Source organism: Theobroma cacao, chromosome 2 (assembly GCF_053813885.1).
Source record: "Theobroma cacao isolate CCN51 chromosome 2, ASM5381388v1, whole genome shotgun sequence".
NCBI lineage: Eukaryota > Viridiplantae > Streptophyta > Magnoliopsida > Malvales > Malvaceae > Theobroma > Theobroma cacao.
In genome coordinates this window covers 49,039,897-49,060,969 of record NC_142640.1, presented here as the reverse complement: position 1 = coordinate 49,060,969, position 21,073 = coordinate 49,039,897, and the positions used below count along the sequence as shown (strand labels likewise).

Here is a 21,073-nt window from a genome sequence, read left to right as displayed (position 1 = left end):
TTAATAAGAAAAATATTTTTAGTTATTTATTTTTTTGGGTGAATTTAATGGGCTGATGTGATGACAGGCCCAATCAATGTAGTGGGCTATACTCTGAACAAGTTGAAAAAATGGGCTTTAACCTAGAAAAGCCCAAATATAAAGTCCAGTACATGGCAAGTGGTGGGGCCATCATATGTCCAACTTAGGAAAATACTACAATTATTTTTATTTATTTTTTAATTCCAGCGCAAGGCTACGGTCATCTGCGATTCTGCCTTCACTGATCTGAGCTCTCTGACTTTCACGCGCTCACACTGGCCGAGCGGGGGAAAAGGAAAGAAATGGATTACCCGCCCCGTCGTAACCGAAAAGCCGCGGTCAAATCCGAGCTCTACTCAACCGTCGTCATACACTCCGGATCCGAATCCGAGTCCGATTCCGACTCCACCAGATCGAAGCGTAAACCGCGCCCGCCTCGTGAACAGGACCCTTACGCCACGATGCTTTACAAGGACGGAGATGAAGAAGACGAAGACGACTCCTCCCTGCCTCCTCTCCTCAAACGTCTCCCGAAGGACTTCGGAGGCGGAGGCGGCGGTCCGACCGACTTTGACGTCGACGACGATGAAGACGCAGGAGGTTTCGGAACCATGATCGTGAAAACCGATCGCCGTCGTAACACTCGCGGTCAAACGTCTTCTTCGTTTAAGCCTCCGGAGGCGGCGGTGAGTCCGATGATGGCAAGGAGAGAGGAAATGGACGATGATGATGAGGAGGATGTGGATGGCGATGGGGAAGGGTTTGGGACTTTTGTGGTGAGATCGACGGTAAGGAGCGATAGGGAAGGGAGCGGGACTGTGGTGAGCAGAGCGGTGGCTAGTATGGGAGAGCTAGGGTTTGGAAAACAAAAGAGATCTACTTCGTCTGCGTCTTTGCAAGGGGAAGAGAATCGGTTCTCGCAAAATAGTAAGGTTTCGTCGAGTTCGATTCCCGATAGCCTTACTAGAGAGGATCCTTCCACTAAATATGAGTTGCTCAATGAGCTCGGTGAGTTTTTATTTATGCTTATTTGAAGCTTATCGAATGATAATTATCCTCGTACTCGTACTATTTTTTTTTTCATTTTTAAATGCTTAGTGAGCTGTTTGTCTGTGTGTTTTTTTTTAATGAGTGGGGATTCAGCTGATTTTAGTTGAATTGAAATGAAAGGAAAAATGTTAACTAATATCGGGTTTTGGGTGGCAGGTAAAGGATCTTACGGGGCTGTTTATAAGGCTAGAGATATAAGAACTTCAGAGCTTGTTGCTATCAAAGTTATTTCTCTAAGTGAAGGGGTGCGAATGAATTTCTTGTTTGTGTTTAATATGGTCGAAGAGGCTGGCTGATAAATCATTGGGAATGAGCTCTTAAATTTGTTTTTTGTAGGAAGAAGGGTATGAAGAAATTCGTGGTGAAATTGAGATGTTGCAGCAATGTAGTCATCCAAATGTTGTCCGGTACCTTGGGAGCTACCAAGGGGAAGAATATCTTTGGGTTGGTGCATTTTTCTCCATCAAATTTTGTTTCAGGATAGTTTGAGCTAATTTCAGTTTCTATGTTGCATTGGTTTGTAATTGTTGTTCTGGTTGGGGCATTTACTTCTTCCTGTTAATTGGTTTTGGGATAACTTATTTTCATGTTTGGGCAGATAGTAATGGAATACTGTGGTGGTGGAAGTGTTGCTGATTTGATGAATGTTACGGAGGAGCCTTTAGAGGAGTATCAGATAGCATATATCTGCCGGGAAGCTTTAAAGGTATTATTGAGCCTATTCGGTTGGAAATAAATAATACCGGTTATAGGGAACCTTAGTATCATATGATTGTAGAGATTTCTTTTAGAGCATGTAGATAACCTAAGTGACATTCTTCGTTTCAGACATTATGTCAAGATAGATATCTTCTTCTTATTTAAATTCACTTCATAAGAAATTGCCACCAATTATGGTGAGCAAACTGTCATTTCAGTTAAGAAATTCTTATAACCAAATTAACCAAATTTGGTTCAAAAATTAATTGAATCTACTGAAAATCAAGTATCGACCAATTAATTTATTAACCAAATTAGATTGGTTAATTTGGTCGGTAATTGAATTAACCGAAAATTTTGGACTCATGGAACTTAATGCACTGAAGCCTAATTTACATAGTTTCATTTTTTCTATGTCAATTTGTCTGTCATACTTGATGTTCAATGGTCATATGTTATCAATAGCATTTGCATGCTAGACCAATTCGTGTTCGCATGTGGATGGCTGTATTCTTATTTCTTGTCAGATGTGCTTCTTAGGGCTGGGCCCCAAAAATTAATAACTGAAGCCTAGCAAACTATCTCATAGGGATGTTTATGCATTGTCTAATATTTTTCCACTTTCTAATTAACAATTTGTTTCTTTCAATTTCTTCTCAAGCAGGGCCTTGAGTATTTGCACTCAATTTTCAAAGTGCATAGAGATATTAAGGGTGGTAATATCTTGTTAACTGAACAAGGAGAGGTCAAGTTGGGTGAGTACCCTTTTTATTCATTTATCTAATCGAAATCAGTTGTACTAGGAAGTTAATATTCTTGAAATTGGTGCATCCATCTTAATATTGTTGCCATTTGGTAGGGTTGGTAGCTAGTTTGTTGCACTTGACAGTTATTTCCATCATAATGAAGTTTCTATCTTGTCCACTTGGATCCATAGTGTTTACCAAAGAAAGTATCCTAGAAACACAATTTTCATGTCAGTCCCTTCCTTCATATACAAGGCAATGCAGTAGAAACAAGAGTGTTTCTCATTTGGTGCATCCTAAGCAGACTTAGGTAGTGACATAGAGATACCTTGAAGATAGTCAAGAATGTTTGAGATAAATTGAAGGGGAAAGGACTTATGTGATCTGGGCTTAATAACGTATTACTTTTTTTGTTTGTCCTTCTTGACAACTTGCTGATCTGTGAATCTGGTGTTATTTTGATGATGATGATTGAACAGGTGATTTTGGGGTAGCAGCACAGCTTACAAGGACCATGTCAAAGCGCAATACGGTATGTAGTATTGTAACTACTTTGCAATGTGTCCAACTGTTCACTTCATTTGAGCATAAGATAGATATTTTGATGAAGGTTCTGGGATTTATCTTGGTTAATGGGTTTATCAAGGCTAGAAAACCTCCTGAAGAATTTTCTGAATGACTTAACTGAAATCAATATCATCCTACAGTTTCTTACAAATGTCAAGGTGCTGAGGTGAATAAATTGTTTACAAGATCAGCTCTTTAGATATCATGTTAAATATACCAATCAAGGCAAGCCTGCTTCTAGTTTACTCATCAGCCAGTGTTTCAAGTGCAAGAGATTATACATAATGAGCATACCAAAAACTCCCTGAATTTCTGTTATTAAAGACTCTTATGGTGAGTGGTACTTTTCTGGAAGCGGGGATATCTATCCAGTAGATGAGTGCTGAAGCTCATTTAGTGGGTTTTTTTTTGCTCTGCTGTAGTAATTATTTATCTTTCACCTCCTTCTTGTGTGTATATATATATATATATATATATATATATTGAAAGGTTTACCTCCATATTAGTTGACATTGATGTATATCTTGGCTTGCATCACAGATATCATATATTTAATTTGATAATTTGTTTGTTCTCAATTAGTGGAAGTGTTTTCATGATATTATTCTTTTTTTATTTTCAGTTTATTGGCACTCCACATTGGATGGCTCCAGAAGTTATTCAGGAAAGCCGCTATGATGGAAAGGTATCATATTCCTTAATTTGCATGGATTTGATCTTCTTTTAATTTTTCTCTTTAACACTTGTCGTATTTCCTTTTTCTATTTCTTTTTAGTGATAGATCTGGGGAATGGATAATTTGCATGTTGACATTGACGTTCTTTGATCCATTGCCAGATGTGTTGATTGGCAGTTGCATGAACTTTTCCATAAACTATAATTTTTGGTGAAGCAATAATAATACTTTGTGTGAAAGCAGGCCTCAGTAGTAATAATAATACTTTTTTATTTTTGTTGTCTTGTGAAAACAAAAAGCATATATTACTTTGCTATTTAGTGCCGTAGTCTAATCCTGAAGGATGACACTAAAGTGATATCTTGGTACTTGGAGGAGGGGGCTTTTTGGGAAGATCATGTCATGCCTTCTTGCACTGTTTTGTTTGTTAGGGGTATTTCACTTATATAGATGCATAAGAATGACTAAAAGTTTGGAAGTTTGGAATTGCACGAAGTAAGTAAAACAAATTTGTAAAATTTAAAAAGCAAGAGAAATAGTAAGTAAAAACCCAAATTTCATGAAAACCTGTAGAAGGCTGGGTGTTGTCAGAATATTTAAACAAAGTTTTTCTTGCTAGTAAATATTGTTTAGATTATTAATGAAAATGTTAGTGTAGAACGTTGATTGGATTCTTATAGAAAGGATTTGATGTGAAATGGTAAAGTTGTTTGTTGTCTAACTTCCTTTTACTTTCTAAATATTTACTTCCAGGTGGATGTGTGGGCACTTGGTGTATCTGCAGTTGAAATGGCAGAGGTATTTCTATTTATTCTGTTACTGGCTCTGCAGCTCCCAGCACAAGCTGGAAATGGGCATCTTATTGGTTCTCTTTGCAATTCTAAAAGAAGAAATTTGGCCTTGTTGGGTTCGTTACTTGTAACTTAAATTGAACCTATTGGTCATCCAAGTAATTTTTGATAAAGTGTTTTTATTATTAGCTCCTATTCTTAGGACTGAAAAGGTGGGGCTCACACCCATTGAGGACAAAATAAGGGAAACTCCCAATTTATAGTTGTTGTATCTTCTATTTGTAAAATTTGAGGCTTGTCTCTATTGAATGACTTTTGAGAAAGAAATATTGAAGGTGAATGAAACTCAGCGATAAGCACCCTTGACATCTTCTTTACATATTTGATTTTCTTTTCAGGGACTTCCTCCAAGATCAGCAGTGCATCCAATGAGAGTAAGTGCATGATATGAAGTATTTAAACTTTGATATTTTTGTTGTTTTCAGCATGACCATATGCGCATCCTGCCACAACTACTCTCGATGTGAATTACATCTCCTTGATAAAGACATTAACTCATGATTAGTAGTATAGGATAGGATGGCTTCAAAATTAGTGCCCCTGGGAATGGATCCTCTGAAATGGTACATATAAGGCAACTCAGCCTTATTCAGGGTCAAAAGAGTAGCCTTCAGTATGGTATATGGCTATATTGTATAGATCCAATGCCTTTGATAAATATGCAATTCTTTGGCCATTGTTGTTCTGCACTCTGGCTTTTGTTCTATAGTTACCTTGTAAAATTGAACCTCAGAGGATTGTTTTTAATATATCTGTGTGGTGGCTACCTATTTGTTACATACTACCACTACTTTTTTCAAGTCAGTAAATTGACGATAGATTCTTTATTTTGCTTTAGTCCCTTGAGTAAATTATTGAGCATTTTGGGGTTATATTTATACTCTACTTGATTTAAATCTCTTGAAACAGTTGGTTTTTGACAGTCATAGAATGTGAGCATGGATTTCACTGTGGCACCCAGTTATTGTTATAAATTGATTCAAATGGACCTCTGTTGGTTCTCTGAGGACCTCTTACTTCCAGTTATAGGCATGTGGGTGCAGGATAAAGTGTGATAACTCGGGCTCTGTTTGTTGTGGTAAATTTTGCAGCTGAAAATGAGTGTTTGGTAGCTTACAGGAAAATGCATATACCCTAATTGACAGTACTTCTGTTATGGACTGTTGTGGCATATATAAAATATCATGTTCGATATTTCTGGATCCTCAAACCTTTCTTATTAATGTTGTTTTTATGATGGTTTTTTCCCCATCATTCTCAATCAGTCTTGGAAGGATAACATACCTGTTGTCTGCAATAGGTATTGTTTATGATATCGATTGAGCCAGCCCCGATGCTTGAGGACAAAGAAAAATGGTTTGTCTTTCTAGTTCCTTTTTATCAGTAGTAGTTGTTATAGCAACTTAAAAATGGGTAGCTTACAAGTTGGCTCAAAAACTGTGAAACTGATGACCAGATTAAAAAGGTTCTTATTTGTGTTGTACAGAATTATCTAGATAAATTTCTGGCCTTCATACTTAAATCAGGCAATAAATATTATGTTGATCCACGTGGCATAGCGCTGTTTTCAATTGCCTCATCACGATTTATCCCCTCTGTTTTACTTTCTCCATTTGTCATCTGTCTAATAGCACATAACAGCTTAACCTGAATTGTCTTTGGCAACTTCAAACGACTCCATTAGTTCAATCCTTCTACTGTTTTGTTGTTCACGTTCACTTTCCAAAATTCTTATCTGTGCACATAGTGACTTTCTTAACCTTTGTATATCATTTTATCTTTCAACTTCATGAAATCCTTCTATTGTGATAGGTATCAATGTTATTATATGCTATCCAATTAGTGATTTTTTCTTTGTCCATCAGTAGTGACCTTTTGGGTCTTTTATCATCAGTTCACATCACATGTTTACAGTTTTCAAAGGTTTTATGTCAATATTCAAGAAGCCTTTCCAATGCCTTTCTGTTTGCATCTAAAAGTCAAAGTTTTAGCATCACATAAACGTGGGTTTTGTATGCTTTGCCATTCAAAGCAATGAGAGCTGATGTTAAGAGGGAGAGCAACAGTCTTCTTATTCTTCCCTCTTTGAAAGTTCTTGAACAGATGCGGCCTTTCAACTTCCATTGTGATTTCATGATATCTTACATTAAAATTTTGATTTTTTTTATTGTTCGGTTACTTTTGTGAGTTTATGTTTACATAATTGATTTTTTGAAAGAAGGTAACTTAAAGAGGAGACTGGATTGGTTGTTGGGTTCTAGATATGTGTACGGTCAGCAATTGTGATTCATTCATCGAATTAGCTGTACAGAAATCTTTGTCAAAGAAGAATCAAGAGGACTTGTGCTTTCTCTTTACTTGTCATACCTCATCTGCTCACCATTTTTGTAAAATATTTAATTTGTATAACCTTCTCCAGTAGTTCTACACACTAGAATAAGATATATTACACTTAGTTTTTCCACATTTAAAAGTGTGGTTTTAAATTACAAGTGGCTTTCAAATATGAGTTTAATGCTTCTGAAATTAAATAGATAATTAATAGATCTCTGTATTCACTTAGGTTATTTTAACATGCAGGTCTCTTGTCTTTCATGATTTTGTTGCTAAGAGCCTTACAAAGGATCCACGTCTACGCCCTACTGCATCTGAGATGCTGAAGGTATGGTAATAAATTTGTCTGTATTACAGGAATTGCACATTCATAGAATTTTCATCACACTGTTTCCTATACATTTGTTACATATACTGTAATGTGGAAAGTGTGTTTACATTAAATATTTTTAAAATCTGTTTTATTACTTTCAAATTGTCTCTGTGCTAGTAAGTGTTAAAACATCGAAATTAAACCCAATTGACATTAGGTGGAGAGGGGCAACCTGATTATTTGGCCACAGAAAATCCCAAACCAAATAGCTGTGGGATATTGACAAATGGAGCAGGGACATAGTAAGTTTTCAATCTTTTAAATGGATGAAAACTGGTACTAGTTCTAAAATTTTGAAGAATTGGGGCATGGATGGAATGGAGTGGCTTGAATAATGGACAAAGAAATCTATAGTTGGATGGGTAATTCATTCTTCAGGAGCTGTGCAAATTCTTCCACATGCTTCCCTCCCAAATAACTGCCACCGTAAGAAATAACTAATTACCACTCAATTCAAGATTTTTGAAAGCTCCCCTTCTGAGAAATTTTAAAATCCCTGGAAAATATTGAAGGAATGGACAACCAAAATAAGGGGTTGGAATCACTGATCTCGTGAGGGCAGCTTCTTGCATTTTGGTGGTAGACTGCATGGTCAGGTATTTGGGGTTAGTTTGAGGGCAAAGATATTATGTCAAAGTGAAGATAATTTCTTGGGGAGAAATTGGGATTTAGAGAAATTGAAGAGCAGAGAACTGCTTAGTGATAATTTAATGAAGTAGAGGAGATTGAAATGTTTCTGTGGAATTCAAAGGTATGTGACAGGTTGTTGGAGATGAATGCTCAGAACCAATATGTTCTGGATGCTTAGGGTTTATTTAGGGGACATTGGTGTTGATTGGGCCTCTATTACTTGAGTGGGCTTTAAGTAGGGAGAAATGGATATGTTGGGGGGGGGGGGGGTGGTGTAAATCCAGTGGTGGTGATGAGAGTACAGAGAGAGGTAGTTTATTATTATTATTGTTATTAGTTTATATATTCTCTATTCTGTTTGCCTGGAGATTAATTTGCACTATGAAGTTTTATTTGGTTCGTTTGAGAAATGTATGACTTAAAATGAATATTATATATTCTCTACTATTGGTTTTATTAATTTAGTTTAAGTTGATTTGAATAACCTCTTTCTCATAAGAAGGCTAAACATATAGTCTTGTATTCTGCACTCTTAGTTGTGGCTGATCTCTTATACTTTTTTATTATTTGATACCTAGCAAAGTAGTTACATATGCTTCCTTAGAGTGTTAAAAGGTGAATATGGAGCATAGATGCATTCATGTTGCTCACTAAGGCATTATAAAGGAGTACGAGGTTTTTGTCATTTTGAGGAGTTAGACAGAATTATTGTGGAGCAAGTATGATTATTTGCCTACCCTTGAAGTGAATGAAGCTCAAGAAGTTCTTGAATCTATTTCTTTGGAGTTGCAAGCAGCAGTGACAGACCTCATCCTGAAGCCTTAAGTGTGACTAAAATTGTAGTATTTAACATGGCAGGAGAATACTTGAGTTGCAAGCCTGTAGCATAAGACTAGAATAAGAAGACCTAGGGTGTGCCAGCTCCATCTGTCAATGCATCCTGCATATTAGTGACCATCTTATGCTTTACTACTTTGCTCTTTACGAATTAGCCATATACAAGTCTACATCTGTTTTCTTGGGCCCCCTTACATGCTACTACTAATTCAATTAGACTTGGATGCTTAAATATGGTGTTAGAGCTCAGGTTTTTGTTTTTTTCCCTTGCGAATATATTTGTGTTTATTCCTTATTGTATAATAGTGTGGCTTTGATTTTTAATCATGCTGAAAGTTTTATTGTTGGAAGGATAGTTCTCCAGTTTTGACTATAAGCTTGTTTAGGCCCTTATAAACATTCTCCTTCATTAATGACTTGGAAAAATGGAATCTAGCATTATTGTCATCATTGATTGATCTATTCATGTGAAGTCTGGTGATCCTATAGGTTTGCCTGTGCTATAGGAATGATGATTAATGTTAGATATGGTTTATTGAGATATTTGTATTATAATGAAAGAGTTCTCTGTTTTTGATTATTGTGGGATTAAAATGACTGTCCTGAATTTAGGTACTGGTCACCACATGTAATGAAGTGCATAGAGTTAAAATGAAGCATTTTTTAATAGATAAAGGGAAAAAAGGACGATTTTTTCACATACTTATTCACTTCTTTCTTCTCCACCTTGCTTGCCTTTTTGTTGGCTCTTTTTTTGTTTTTGTTTATTTTTACTTCTGACTTTGAAATCATCATCTGTGTTTGAAACTTAGCACAAATTCATTGAGAAATGCAAATGTGGAGCTTCTGTAATGTTTCCAAAGATTGAGAAGGCAAAGCAAATAAGGGCTGCAATGGTTCAAGAAGCACAAACTCTGGCTCCTACCATTTCAAGAGTTAATGTATGAATTTGTTTTGTTTGCACTTACTCAATCTCTCTTTCGCTCTCTCTCCAATTGTTACCAAGTAATTGGGGGCATGCACACATTCTCACATATGTGGACACACTAACTAGTGTCTATGGTTTGCATGTATATCTATCTCAACTGGTTCCAACTGCTCTCAATCTGTAGCAGCCACCGGAAGGTTCAAAGTTGAATGAGGATTATGGAGATACTGTTCCGTCAAGGCCTCAGAATATGGGTCTTGAAGTTGCGAATGAGGCTCCTGCAACTGGCACTTTGAAGAAGCATCACATATTAGATGGTGTGAAAGTGACAGGAGAAGGTATGTAGTTCTTTCTTGTATGTTATATCAAATAATCTAGTTGGATTTCTGTGGTGGAGTAGAGCACTAGTCAATTCTTGTGCAATGTACCTTTAGGGAAAGGGGAAATGGAGGGACGGGAGAGGTTTGCTGGGGAGATCTTTAATTAAACTCATGGAATTTGCTTTTGTAGTTTTGAAAAAAATTTTCAGATATTTGAAGACAAGTCTTATATGGACGAATAGCTGAGCCATAATACTGGTGTACCATTTTAATGGGGCTTGGAATTGGTGCCTTAGCTTGCATTCATGTGGATAATTGCTAGATAGCCATGTACTGGTGAAGTTACAAAGTCAAATAGAAGTATACTCATTTTTCCAATGGATTGCTCCTATTCATAAATCTTATATGGTAAAAGAGGGGGGGGGGGGGCGCGGTAGGTATGGACAATATTACCACCTTAGTTACTCTTTGTTGGCTGTTCTTGTACTAAGAAGAATGCTTCCATAGGTGACTACTTGGGATGTTTGTTATGGACCTGATCTGGAAGTGATAGGTAGACCTACCACAATATTAATTCTATGTTTTGTTTACAGGGGTGAAAAGAATGTGAAAGCTTTGTTTACCGCATTGAGTATGGTTAGATATGATCTGGTCATTCTGGTGGTATCAAACATTTTAGGATAATAATCAGGTACATTTACCCAAAAGAGGGGGAGAGAGAGAGAGAGAGAGAGAGAAGTTCTAGGAGGCAGTAGAAAGTTCTGAGGTTTGCTTTGCTGATTGTCTTCTCAAATGCAGCGGACCACAACTAAGACAATTCTACTCATGTATAGTTGTCAACTTTTTCTACATTAGTTTTTGGAAAAAAACTTGTTTCTCAGCTTGTTTTCTCTTTTTCTGATTTTATGTGTAGCAGGTGAGTTTGGCACTGTAATAGTTCATGGTGGGGATGAGGTGCAGAAGTCATTTGCTCAAAGTCAACTTCAAAGTGGTAAAGCAGCTTCAACTGCTCTTGAACATGTTGAAAGCACTCTGATTAATGGCACAGGGCGCCAGTTAGCTGAATCATGGTACCTTCCTCCCTATTGTTTTCCTAGTTCAAAAGTTGTAGTTCATGATTCTATGTGTGAATTCTTGGTTAATGTGAACTTCTTTAAAAAAATTTTTACTTGATAATCATTATAGTTATTAATTGTTACATACTATGCTCCATGTCTTGTGAGAGTTTGTGAATCACTGAAGTGAAGTCTTTAATCTAGTTGCCAACTCAAGTATTCAATTCTTTGGGCCGGTTTTATAGGGTGGATAACAGAAGGGGTGGTTCAGCAAACAATACTACAATGGCTTCAATATCTGTCCCTCCTGAACAGAAACTGAGGTCAGACAGTGTTCTGCAGGCACAAGCAGAAGGTGGCAGTGAAATCAGTGGTAGCACATTAAAGAATGAAACTGTCAGCAAAAAAGCTTTTGCTTTGCAAGATAAGGTTATTTTCATTTTGTAATCTATATCTGCACCAATAATAGATGTGTGGTAGTCTTAATTTCACTATGAGAAAACAAGGTCCAAACTTCACTGGTGGTCTACTTGGAGTTGGAGTGAATCTTTGTTTGCTGAAATTAGTAATCTTGATTTGGAATTTGTTCTGCTGTTTTATTCAAAGTTTAATGAGGTTGAATTTAAGCATGAGGAACTTAGGGTGGTTTGTCTTGACATTTACAATTAATTAGTCCCTTTTGTTTCACAAGGTTCTCCCCCCTTTCGCCCTTTTCCTCTTTCCTTGTTCCTCCAATTGTTAACTATCAAGTAATTGCTTGCTTTCTGTTTGGTTACAGTCTGTTACCCATCACTACAAATGGTTTATGTGCTCCGATCTTATTCCTACTTTTGCTGTGAATGCAGCTGAGATGCCTGATTGATACTTGTTTTTGCAGCTGTCTTCAATATATGCAGCTGGTAATACGGTACCCATTCCATTCTTGAGGGCCACGGATATATCCCCAATTGCCCTTTTGTCAGACAATGTCCTTGGAGGCATGCACCAGGATAGTAGCGGAACCGTGGCAGTGGAAGCAGTGCAGGAACTTTTTGCTGGTGATGGACAATTGAAGAAAGGTCGAAGAGCACAAAATGAGGTCAATTCCCATCCTCCTCCTCCATCCAGATCTCTTTTTCTCTCTCATGCTCCCCCTCCCACCCTTATTTTTTTATTTTCTTCCTTGTCTCTCTCTCTCTGAGGTTTATGAATTATTTGCCAGTTTAACATGCTACAGATGCCACTTCCTCCAAGTGTTTACCAAAGACTCACCTCAAGTTCTACACTAATGAATCTGGCACATGCCCTAGCTTACCACAAAATGTAAGTATCGGTAACTTTACCAATTATCTGCCACTCCTTGTTTTTTGTTTTACCGCATTTCCCTTCTATCTGTTGCAGGTGCTATGATGAGATGCCGCTTCAAGAGTTAAAGGCAACGCAGGAGCAGCAGACCATTCAAAACCTATGTGACACACTAAGAACCATTCTCCGGTTGTAGATAGTTGTATGCCTACATTTTTGTTGTTGTGGTTCTATGTTATTCTCCTTTGCTTTAAGATTTCGTAGGGCTATGTTGTACAGGTCACATGGTGGCAAAAATGAAAAGCAATCAATTTTCTTCTATCATATATTGCTTTTAAATTAATCATCTGTGATAAGAAATAAACGGTGTTTTATCTTCTTTCCCTCCCTCAAATTATGTCAGGCAAGCGATGAAGTGTTTCCCACTCCCTACAAAGATCAAGCTCTTCTTTGACCAAAATGAAAATGATAAGCCACTGTCGCATGGTTAAAAATAAAAAATGAAACATTTCAGCATGAGCTGGGGAGTGGAAAGCATCCAATGCAGCAACCAAAGAACACGGTAAATCGCTTAGCAGATTACTAGTTTACGTACAGGGATTCTGTATTCCCCAGTTCGGCCATGGCCTGGAAGTAATCGGAGCATATGCCCTTTTCCATAATTTTAAGGTATTACTACTAAAATATATATATATACACGCACACAAAGGTATTACTACTAATATATATATATATATATATATACACACACACACACACATTTGATTTTAGAGAAGTGGGTTTCCATTGTTTCCAAAGGCTTGTTTCCACGGTGTTACTGCCGATCATAGCAGTGATCATAAAAGTCCGGTTTTGATTAGATCATATTGTCGAGAGACGCTTGAGGTTCAGAGTTGGGTTAGAATAATACTTTGATTGTGCTATGACGTCTCTGGTGTCTAGTTCTATCGACCAATATCATCTGCATTTCTTATTTGATTCCGAACACTTAACAAAGCTACAGCTAGACTGAGAAAAGTGCTTTGTATTTTGAGTTTAACATGTATTTAGACCGACCCAGATTGTTGTATCCCATATATACCAATGCCATGGTTCCAGGAACAAGAAAGCAAAGTCTGTAAAGAGGGTGAGACACCATTTCTTTTAAGCGCCCACAAATACAGTAGCAGCTAAGACCGAGACTGCAGCAGAGAAGAATGGGCAATAGTCGAATTATTCAATCTCTGTTACAAAGCTCGCGAAGGCCTCACTTAGGATTCGCTGCTTCACGTTTCTCTGCAACGAGTCTCTCTCCTTTACCTCTCCCCACCGCCCTCAACCCTTCCTTTTCTTCTTCTTCTTCTCGTTTTGCTGTTGCTTCTTCTCTACGACTAGAACCCATTTCCTCTTTCTCTTCCTCCTTTACTCACCGTCTGTTAAGCAGCACCGCTTCCACCCACACCAAACACGAAAACCACCAAGAAGAAGAAGAAGAAGACCCACTTTTCTGTATGTCTCTTTTTCCTTGTTTCTTTAGTACTTTTTTTCTGCTTTAGACTCCGAGTGTTTGATCAAAGTTCTCTGTGTAAAACTGATTATCGTAAATTTCTTGGTTTCTGCAGATGAAATAACTGAAGATGATGGGGAAACCACAGATGGGTGGGAAGAAGACGATGATGACGTCCAGCCCAAGGTACATTTTTCTTCTTGCTCGAAGCCATACGTTTTACCTTGCTTTTGATAATGAGTTGTTTTAGTTCATATAGATTGGTGATGGAGGGGATGGAGGTGGAGTTGTACTGCAAGGTGTTCCTTGGGGTGAATCTGCTCTCTCTATTGCCCATGATGTCCTAAAGCTCTTCAGTGATGACATTATAATTTTTGCTTTCAAGGCTACTCCTCGTGGATACATTTATGTCAGACTAGACAAATTGTCAAATGAGTAAGTATTACGATTTCTATTCTTCCTTGGGGGGAATATTGCAAATGTGGGAGAAACTGAATTTTCTTGTTAAAGAACCTTGCTATCATTTGATTGTTACTTTTATCACTTTTTGCTTCAGGAAATGAAAAGCCAACAAAATATTTGGATAGAAAAGCAGTTAATGATTTTGAAGAAATTAAATTTAAAATATATATATTTTGGAAATAAAATACATAATGTTATCTTTTCATAGAATTTATGTGTTAGAATTGGTTTCAAATATTAGTCCCTTTGTTCATTTTCAGTAATTATGATTTTGTTTCCTTTTTGTTTAGCAAAAGCAATAAGCAAGTAGCATAATTTATTGTGCTGGACCCAACTCATTGATATCTGATCAAGAAAGAAGCCAAAAATGGAAGTCATTTAGAAAAGGTTGAATTGCAACTACTTTTTTTCTCTTTATAAATAAAAAATTTTCGATGGACTTATGTAATCATTTTGTGATGGATAATCTTTTGATGTGCGTGTGAGCATCAATGTATGTAGCTTGGAACTTGAATCTATAGGGTTCATTATATTAAAAGACCAATCTACTTTTCATCAGATATGGTTGTCCCAGCATGGAGGAGCTGGAGAGCTATAGTCAAGAATACAAGAAAAGGTTAGATGAAGCAGGAGAACGGAGAGAAATACCTGATGATTTGGCTCTTGAGGTAATAAGTGGCTAGTTATTACATGCTGAGGCTCAGATATGGTTCTACTATTTATGACTGTAGTTTGCCATGATACTATAGATGTATTTTTTTCTAAAGATGTTTTTGTTTTGAAGGTATCATCCCCTGGTGCAGAAAGAATACTAAAGGTACCAGATGATTTAGATCGGTTCAAAGATATGGCTATGAGAGTTTGTTATATTGAAGATGGAGAGTCTAATTGTGCTGAAAAGAGTGGAGTTTTCATACTGGATTCCATTGAAACAGAGCAAGAGAACTGCATATGGAAGTTGGCAGATGTGAAGGAGAACAGGGACCCCAACAGCAAGGGTAGACCATTTAGTCGTAAACAGAGGGATTGGAGATTAAAACTGCCTTTTGGAAAGCATAGGATGATAATGCTGCACCTTGAATACTGAAAAGCAACGGGTGGAAAGTTTTAGGAAGCAAGATGCTTGAGTTTTGATTTAGTTTTATTCATAAGGCTTCCTGTATGAAAAGTGAAAATTTCGGTATTATTGGTGTCTTCCACATACAACCTATGTAAGCTTAAAATACATTTTACAGATTACTAACAGCAATAATAGTTTTATTCCATTGGATCACTTTCTTTGTCCCCCATCCATCTTAAAGTAGTTTCCATGGTGTACCTGGTAGGCTTAGACAATTAGGTAGCTTTTCACTTTCTTACCTACTTTATCTTTGGTTGTTTAATTTGAGCAATTGGCATGAATTCTTCTATGTTCTAGCCTCATTGTATATCATTGTAAACTTTTCTCCTCATTCCTTTGTCACTTTTCTTGCATTCTCACAGAACTCTCATGAACTCTTGCCTCTTTGTCTCTTTTAGAGCTTGTATCCATAGCTACTCATAAGCTTTTTACCCATGGTTCTGTCTAGGGCTGACTGGTTGGTTCCCACTCAGACTCTTGGTTGCAGCTCTTTGCTATTCAAACTAACACAATTGATCAATGTCCTGCATCTCAACCACATGGAATATTATGGACTACCAACTTCTTACCTCTTACCAAAACTGTTAGTAGGACAATTCATTTCTTCCATTTCCATCTTCTATTTTTAGTTGTATGGAACTGCAGAAGCCTCTGGCATGCTGGATTTGACTTTTGAGTATTACAAAATCATCAAAAGAGATCCTAATCTAGTGTCAATTTGTGAAAGTTTTGATTTTGAAGCCCTAAAGTTGGAAGATCGAACATAAGCTAGAGCCTAGGCCGACGACTGACCATTTCTCTGGTGACAATTACTTCAGCCGCTTGTGGTCCCTCGGCCTAGTCCCAGGTATTACTTCTCAGATTTTTAGCTCCAATTTGGTATTTGGTTTAATGATAAATATATATACTACTCGTAATCAAATGTGAACATAGCCGGTATGTAGGTCTCGATGTATCATGCATGTCTGTAACTTTAGAATAAAAATTCGAATCTGAATCTTGAGTTTCAAGGTTATATCTCAAGCGCTAACTGTCATGATATCACAACTACGTACATACGTACATACGTACGTACGTGTCATGAAAAGATTGAATATCTAAATACAGCAAAAAGGGTATGTCAATTGAGAAGGGAATACATCCATCCAAGGCAGGTTCCTGAGCTACCAGCCAGGCTAATTATAGAGAAGTGGACCACTTGCAAGGGGAGTGGATATTTTTATTTTTTGCTCATACTATCATGTTGATCAAGACATTTCTTTTCTCAGTAATTGACAAATGCAAGATTAGGTTACCCAACTTAGTGGCTAGAAAGTTTATGATGCACAGGGGGTCCCTTTCTGTACAAAATCAGTTTCTATCAAGCTATCTTCAAACATTAAAGTTTGTCCACATCTTGCAGAAAATAACATTGGAATCTTCATACAATGCTTGAAAGAACCCCTTATGGAAAGATCAAGTTTATCAGATTGCAGAACCCATGTTTCTAGATATTTGGTTTAATGATTCAACATTGTTGATGATGAAGAAGGAATGGATGCATATGGGGTTCAACAGGTTATGATCATGACAAAGATTTAAGGACTAACTTCTGCAGAAGAAGAAGAAGAAAAGGAAAGGATAAAAATGAAAGGACCAATCGAAACCACAAATGATATGTTCCAGTTTTAGAAGGTGAGAAAAACATGAAGGGCTATGATTGAGACTGACAGGACACAAATATCAGGACAGCCTACGAAAGTTGGCCATGGAACAGAAGAGGAGGCAGCAGTCATTAAGAAAACTGCAGAAGTCACAGATACAATACTGCAGAAAAGCTAACCCATAATCATGTATTAGGAGTGTTGAGGTGAAGACACCATTAGACAAGGATGATATCTGATAAGACTACATTAAAGAAACTTAGCTTTGCTTTGCTGAGATCATTGCCCCCACTCATATAACTCAATCTGTTCTAACTAAAAAATGAAATTAATTAGTTTTCTAGATGGAAAAATATTATAATTTGTATAATTTTTTTAAAATATGATATCTAATTTTTTTTTAATTATTTAAAAATATTTAAATATTTTTTTTATTTTTTATTACATTTAATTAAATTTTTATATTTTTATTTTAAATTAAATAGATCACTAAGATTAATAATTTTGACTTTACATGTCAACATAACCTCAATTAAATATAAAATGATAAGTAATATTTTGATTAATAATAATTAATCAATTATAAATCATAACGATCTATTTGTCTTAAAAAATAAAAATATATGAACTTAATCAAACACAACAAAAAATAAATTTTTTTTTTATTTTTTTTAATAATTTAAAAAATTAAAAATATTTATCTAAATAATCTACACAGTCAAATATTAAATCTTTACCTTTAAACATTTTATATTTATTTATGATCTCTTTATTTTCGAATTCGTATCAATTATTGGGTATCCCTTTTTAAATATAAAGATAAGGGTTGATGTAATCTTTGTTCATAAAAAGATTTTGCTATTACACCAACAATGGCCCTTAATTATTATTCTTTTCCCATATCATTGATTGAATTTTACAATTCTTTTTCCCCCTTTGTGGCAATGGGGTTTGGTTTCCAGCTTAATTGTTCTAACGTTCACGTCTCCATCATGAATCCTTATATTTGTTTGTCAAAAAAGAATATAAAAAGAAATTATAACTTTCAACAAAATATGTCGGGTTACGATTGATATTAAATACGATGTTTCATTCTTAATTCGGGTAAGTAAGAGTTTCTTTCAAAGTTTATAATCGTGAATGTCGCATATTTTATCAAGTCAATTTTTTTTTTAAATAATGATTTTAAAAAATATATAAATATGAATGATACATGTTTTATTAAATTAATTTTTTTTTTAAAAAAAATAATGATTCCGTGATACACACAGCTTCGTTGTTTTGAACTGTAGGGGCTATGACTAAAATTTGTAGTAAGCAAATCAAGATTCAAAGACAGCATGAGCCAATGGGATTTATGTCGGTGGTCCACAAGGGAAGAAATTTGTTGAAGTTAGAACGCCGCAGGTTTTTAATTCTTTTTGCATTAATTTTACCATTGTTTGGGTGAATTATTAATAATTTGAGATTATTATTGGTTTTTACGTTTTGTTTTTTACTATAAATTATATTCTCTCTTATTTGAATTTTGTTTCTTTTAATTTTTTAAAAATTAATTAACTTTGTCACGAGAAAAGTTAACTTGATAGAGTTCACGTTTTAAATTTTTTTCAACATCTCTTTACTTGTCTCGTATAAAATTAAAACACTATATTTACTTTTTTAAAACGTTTAACATGATATTCTGTTTTACCTAATCCAATTGCTCTTTTTCTACCTCTTTTTCTATAAATGTTTGATATGAATCGAGTTTAAATCGATTTTACTTTAATATCATTTTTAAAAAAAATCATAATAAGTACGAGAAATTTAACAATTATAATCTTTACTCTTTGATTACATTTTCTTAGACAAACATGCATCAATCAATACAATTCAAAAACAAAGTATGAACAAGAGAGAAAAATTCTCAAAAAAAAAAAAAAAAAAAGCAGGAGTGAGCACTGATCAATCAAAACAAAGACAAGAGACACCCAAAAAGAAGAAAATGAATTGCAGCCATAGCCCATAGGCATGGCTACACCAAAATGGGTCAAGGGTTGCTCGCATTGTTTTAACTAGTTTTGGTTTTCAATATTAGACTAGGTGCTACAACTTACCTAAAACCTTTTGATTTGTCTCTTTCATTTTTGGAGGACTATTTTTGGTCTTTATATTTGCATCGGCAAAGCCAAGGAGTGGGTTGTTGTGTGTGAAAAGGATTTTCTACCATATTAGCTTGGTCGGTCTGCTTCATCCATCCCAATAATCAATAGGGTGAAAGAATAGACTTGAAGTCTATTTTAATGTTACCGCTTTAGCAAACAACAATTATTCAGAATGGTTGCCTGCTTGAACCCCGGTTTTGAAAGATTCATACAAATTGTTCACATGAGAGAGATAGTTGCATGAATTAGTTGTCAGCAGGATGATTTCTTGCATAATATTAAATTGAAGCAATGATTTAGCAATGAGAGAGAGGGGATTTTTGAGCAGTTATCTGTCCAATTTAAGAGCAATGTTGGGGAGTTGGGAGGCACTGAAATCTTACTCCAAACTTGGCTACAGTCTGGGGTTTTTATCAAGGTTCTCAACTCCATGAGATTTCTGGGCTAAGATTCACACATCTTAAGAGGTATGCAAAAATCCTGGTGGAATCTAGTTCAATTTTGACTTCAACAATGGAATCAAAGATAAAAACCTGGTCAAAAGAAATTGATGAGAATGCTGTAATGCCATGGGTTTAAGATAAGGAATGATGGAGAGATGAGACAATCAGTCCCCCCTCCACAGTAATCGTTGAATTTATACCATGGGAAATTAAGACATGGGAAAAAAAGGCAAAACCTTTAAACCCTTTTCTTTCTCACCCACAACCCACCGATACTAGTGGTAAAAAGGACAGGGAGTGCTAAAGGTGAGAAGTAGCTCTCAAGAACTAGTTGAAGAAGGAAAGTGGGATTTTTCAGAGAGAGAGAGAGAAAGAGAGAGGTGTTTGTAATTTTTTTTGTTTGTCAAAGTTAAGAATCAGATGATGGAAGATGTCAGGCAGAGAGGGATACTGGTTCTCATGGCCTTCCTGCTTCTTCCCAAAAGGAGTTAAAAAGAATATATATATATATATATATATATATATATATATATATATATATATAAAATACATAGACTCCATTTAGTATGTCAGGCTTTGATAATGCTAAGATTCCTGAAACTGGGGTACCAACTCTTTTGATTTGTCATTATGTGGGGTTTTTATTTTGTTGGCACTTTTCACCTCTGAACCACCCCTCCTCCTCCTCCTCCTTTCTTTGCTTGATATTGATATTTGATTGCAAGAGATTCCCAAACTTCCCTCTTGATATGTTCACCATCAATTAATTAATTTAAAAATGATTTGTTTCTTTCTTTTTTTTTTTTAATGGTGGTGGAGTGGAGGTTGGAGAAACTAAGGGAAAATGATGGCTGACATGATATCTTCAATACAGAACACTATGAAAGGTGACATAAAGTTGGCTTATACTTTGTACACAACAAGGAATAGCTCCAAAAAGATTGAAATGGGCAAATACTTTCAAACATTGAACTCAATTAGTAATTCATCATGGTAAAATTCTAATACCTTGAAGCTTGTTCTGTTTTCATATATATTAAATAAAACCATATTTAATTAATAAAATAAATAAATTCCAAGATAATAACATGATTAAGTACTCAAAAGCATCGAAACCGTTCGATATAGAATTGAATTAGACAAAAAATAAATGATCAATGGCTCCCAAGATGAGGCTTCCTTTTACTAATTATGGGGGTACTCACTTTGTAATTACATATTGTACTTTCAATATTCATAATGGTTCACCTCCTCCATAGTCATGGTGGAGGAATATATGGGGATCAAAGAAACTGGGGGGGCGGGGGGGGGTGAAAGTGCAGGACAAACAAATTTTATACAGAAACATATAGAAAAGGTGTAAAGTAGCTGGTTTTGGGGAGACAACCAAAAAGAAATTGT

The 21,073-nt window shown here is 35.8% G+C and overlaps 2 protein-coding genes across 8 annotated transcripts; both read left to right on the top strand.

Moving 5' to 3' along the window:
• Nucleotides 1-215: 215 nt before the first annotated feature.
• Nucleotides 216-12,695, top strand: SIK1 (Protein kinase superfamily protein). 7 transcript variants are annotated; one of them, XM_088803364.1, is made up of 18 exons: nt 216-1,029; nt 1,228-1,316; nt 1,408-1,515; nt 1,670-1,777; nt 2,435-2,525; nt 2,996-3,048; nt 3,706-3,768; nt 4,513-4,557; nt 4,949-4,984; nt 5,911-5,966; nt 7,191-7,272; nt 9,597-9,725; nt 9,900-10,050; nt 10,946-11,102; nt 11,333-11,516; nt 11,965-12,165; nt 12,304-12,389; nt 12,468-12,695. In XM_088803364.1, exons 1-18 carry the CDS (start codon nt 324-326, stop codon nt 12,565-12,567), a joined length of 2,445 nt encoding a protein of 814 aa, XP_088659490.1. In that variant the 5' UTR covers nt 216-323; the 3' UTR covers nt 12,568-12,695. The 7 variants fall into 7 exon arrangements, with proteins under 7 accessions (XP_088659490.1, XP_017971385.2, XP_017971382.2 ...); XM_018115896.2 differs by having other exon boundaries at nt 9,897-10,050; XM_018115893.2 differs by having other exon boundaries at nt 9,897-10,050; nt 12,289-12,389.
• Nucleotides 12,696-13,134: 439 nt separating this feature from the next.
• Nucleotides 13,135-17,435, top strand: LOC18610231 (uncharacterized). The gene is made up of 6 exons (XM_018114556.2): nt 13,135-13,859; nt 13,973-14,043; nt 14,117-14,292; nt 14,879-14,987; nt 15,104-16,286; nt 16,842-17,435. Exons 1-5 carry the CDS (start codon nt 13,568-13,570, stop codon nt 15,404-15,406), a joined length of 951 nt encoding a protein of 316 aa, XP_017970045.2. The 5' UTR covers nt 13,135-13,567; the 3' UTR covers nt 15,407-16,286; nt 16,842-17,435.
• The last annotated feature ends 3,638 nt before the right edge of the window (nt 17,436-21,073 follow it).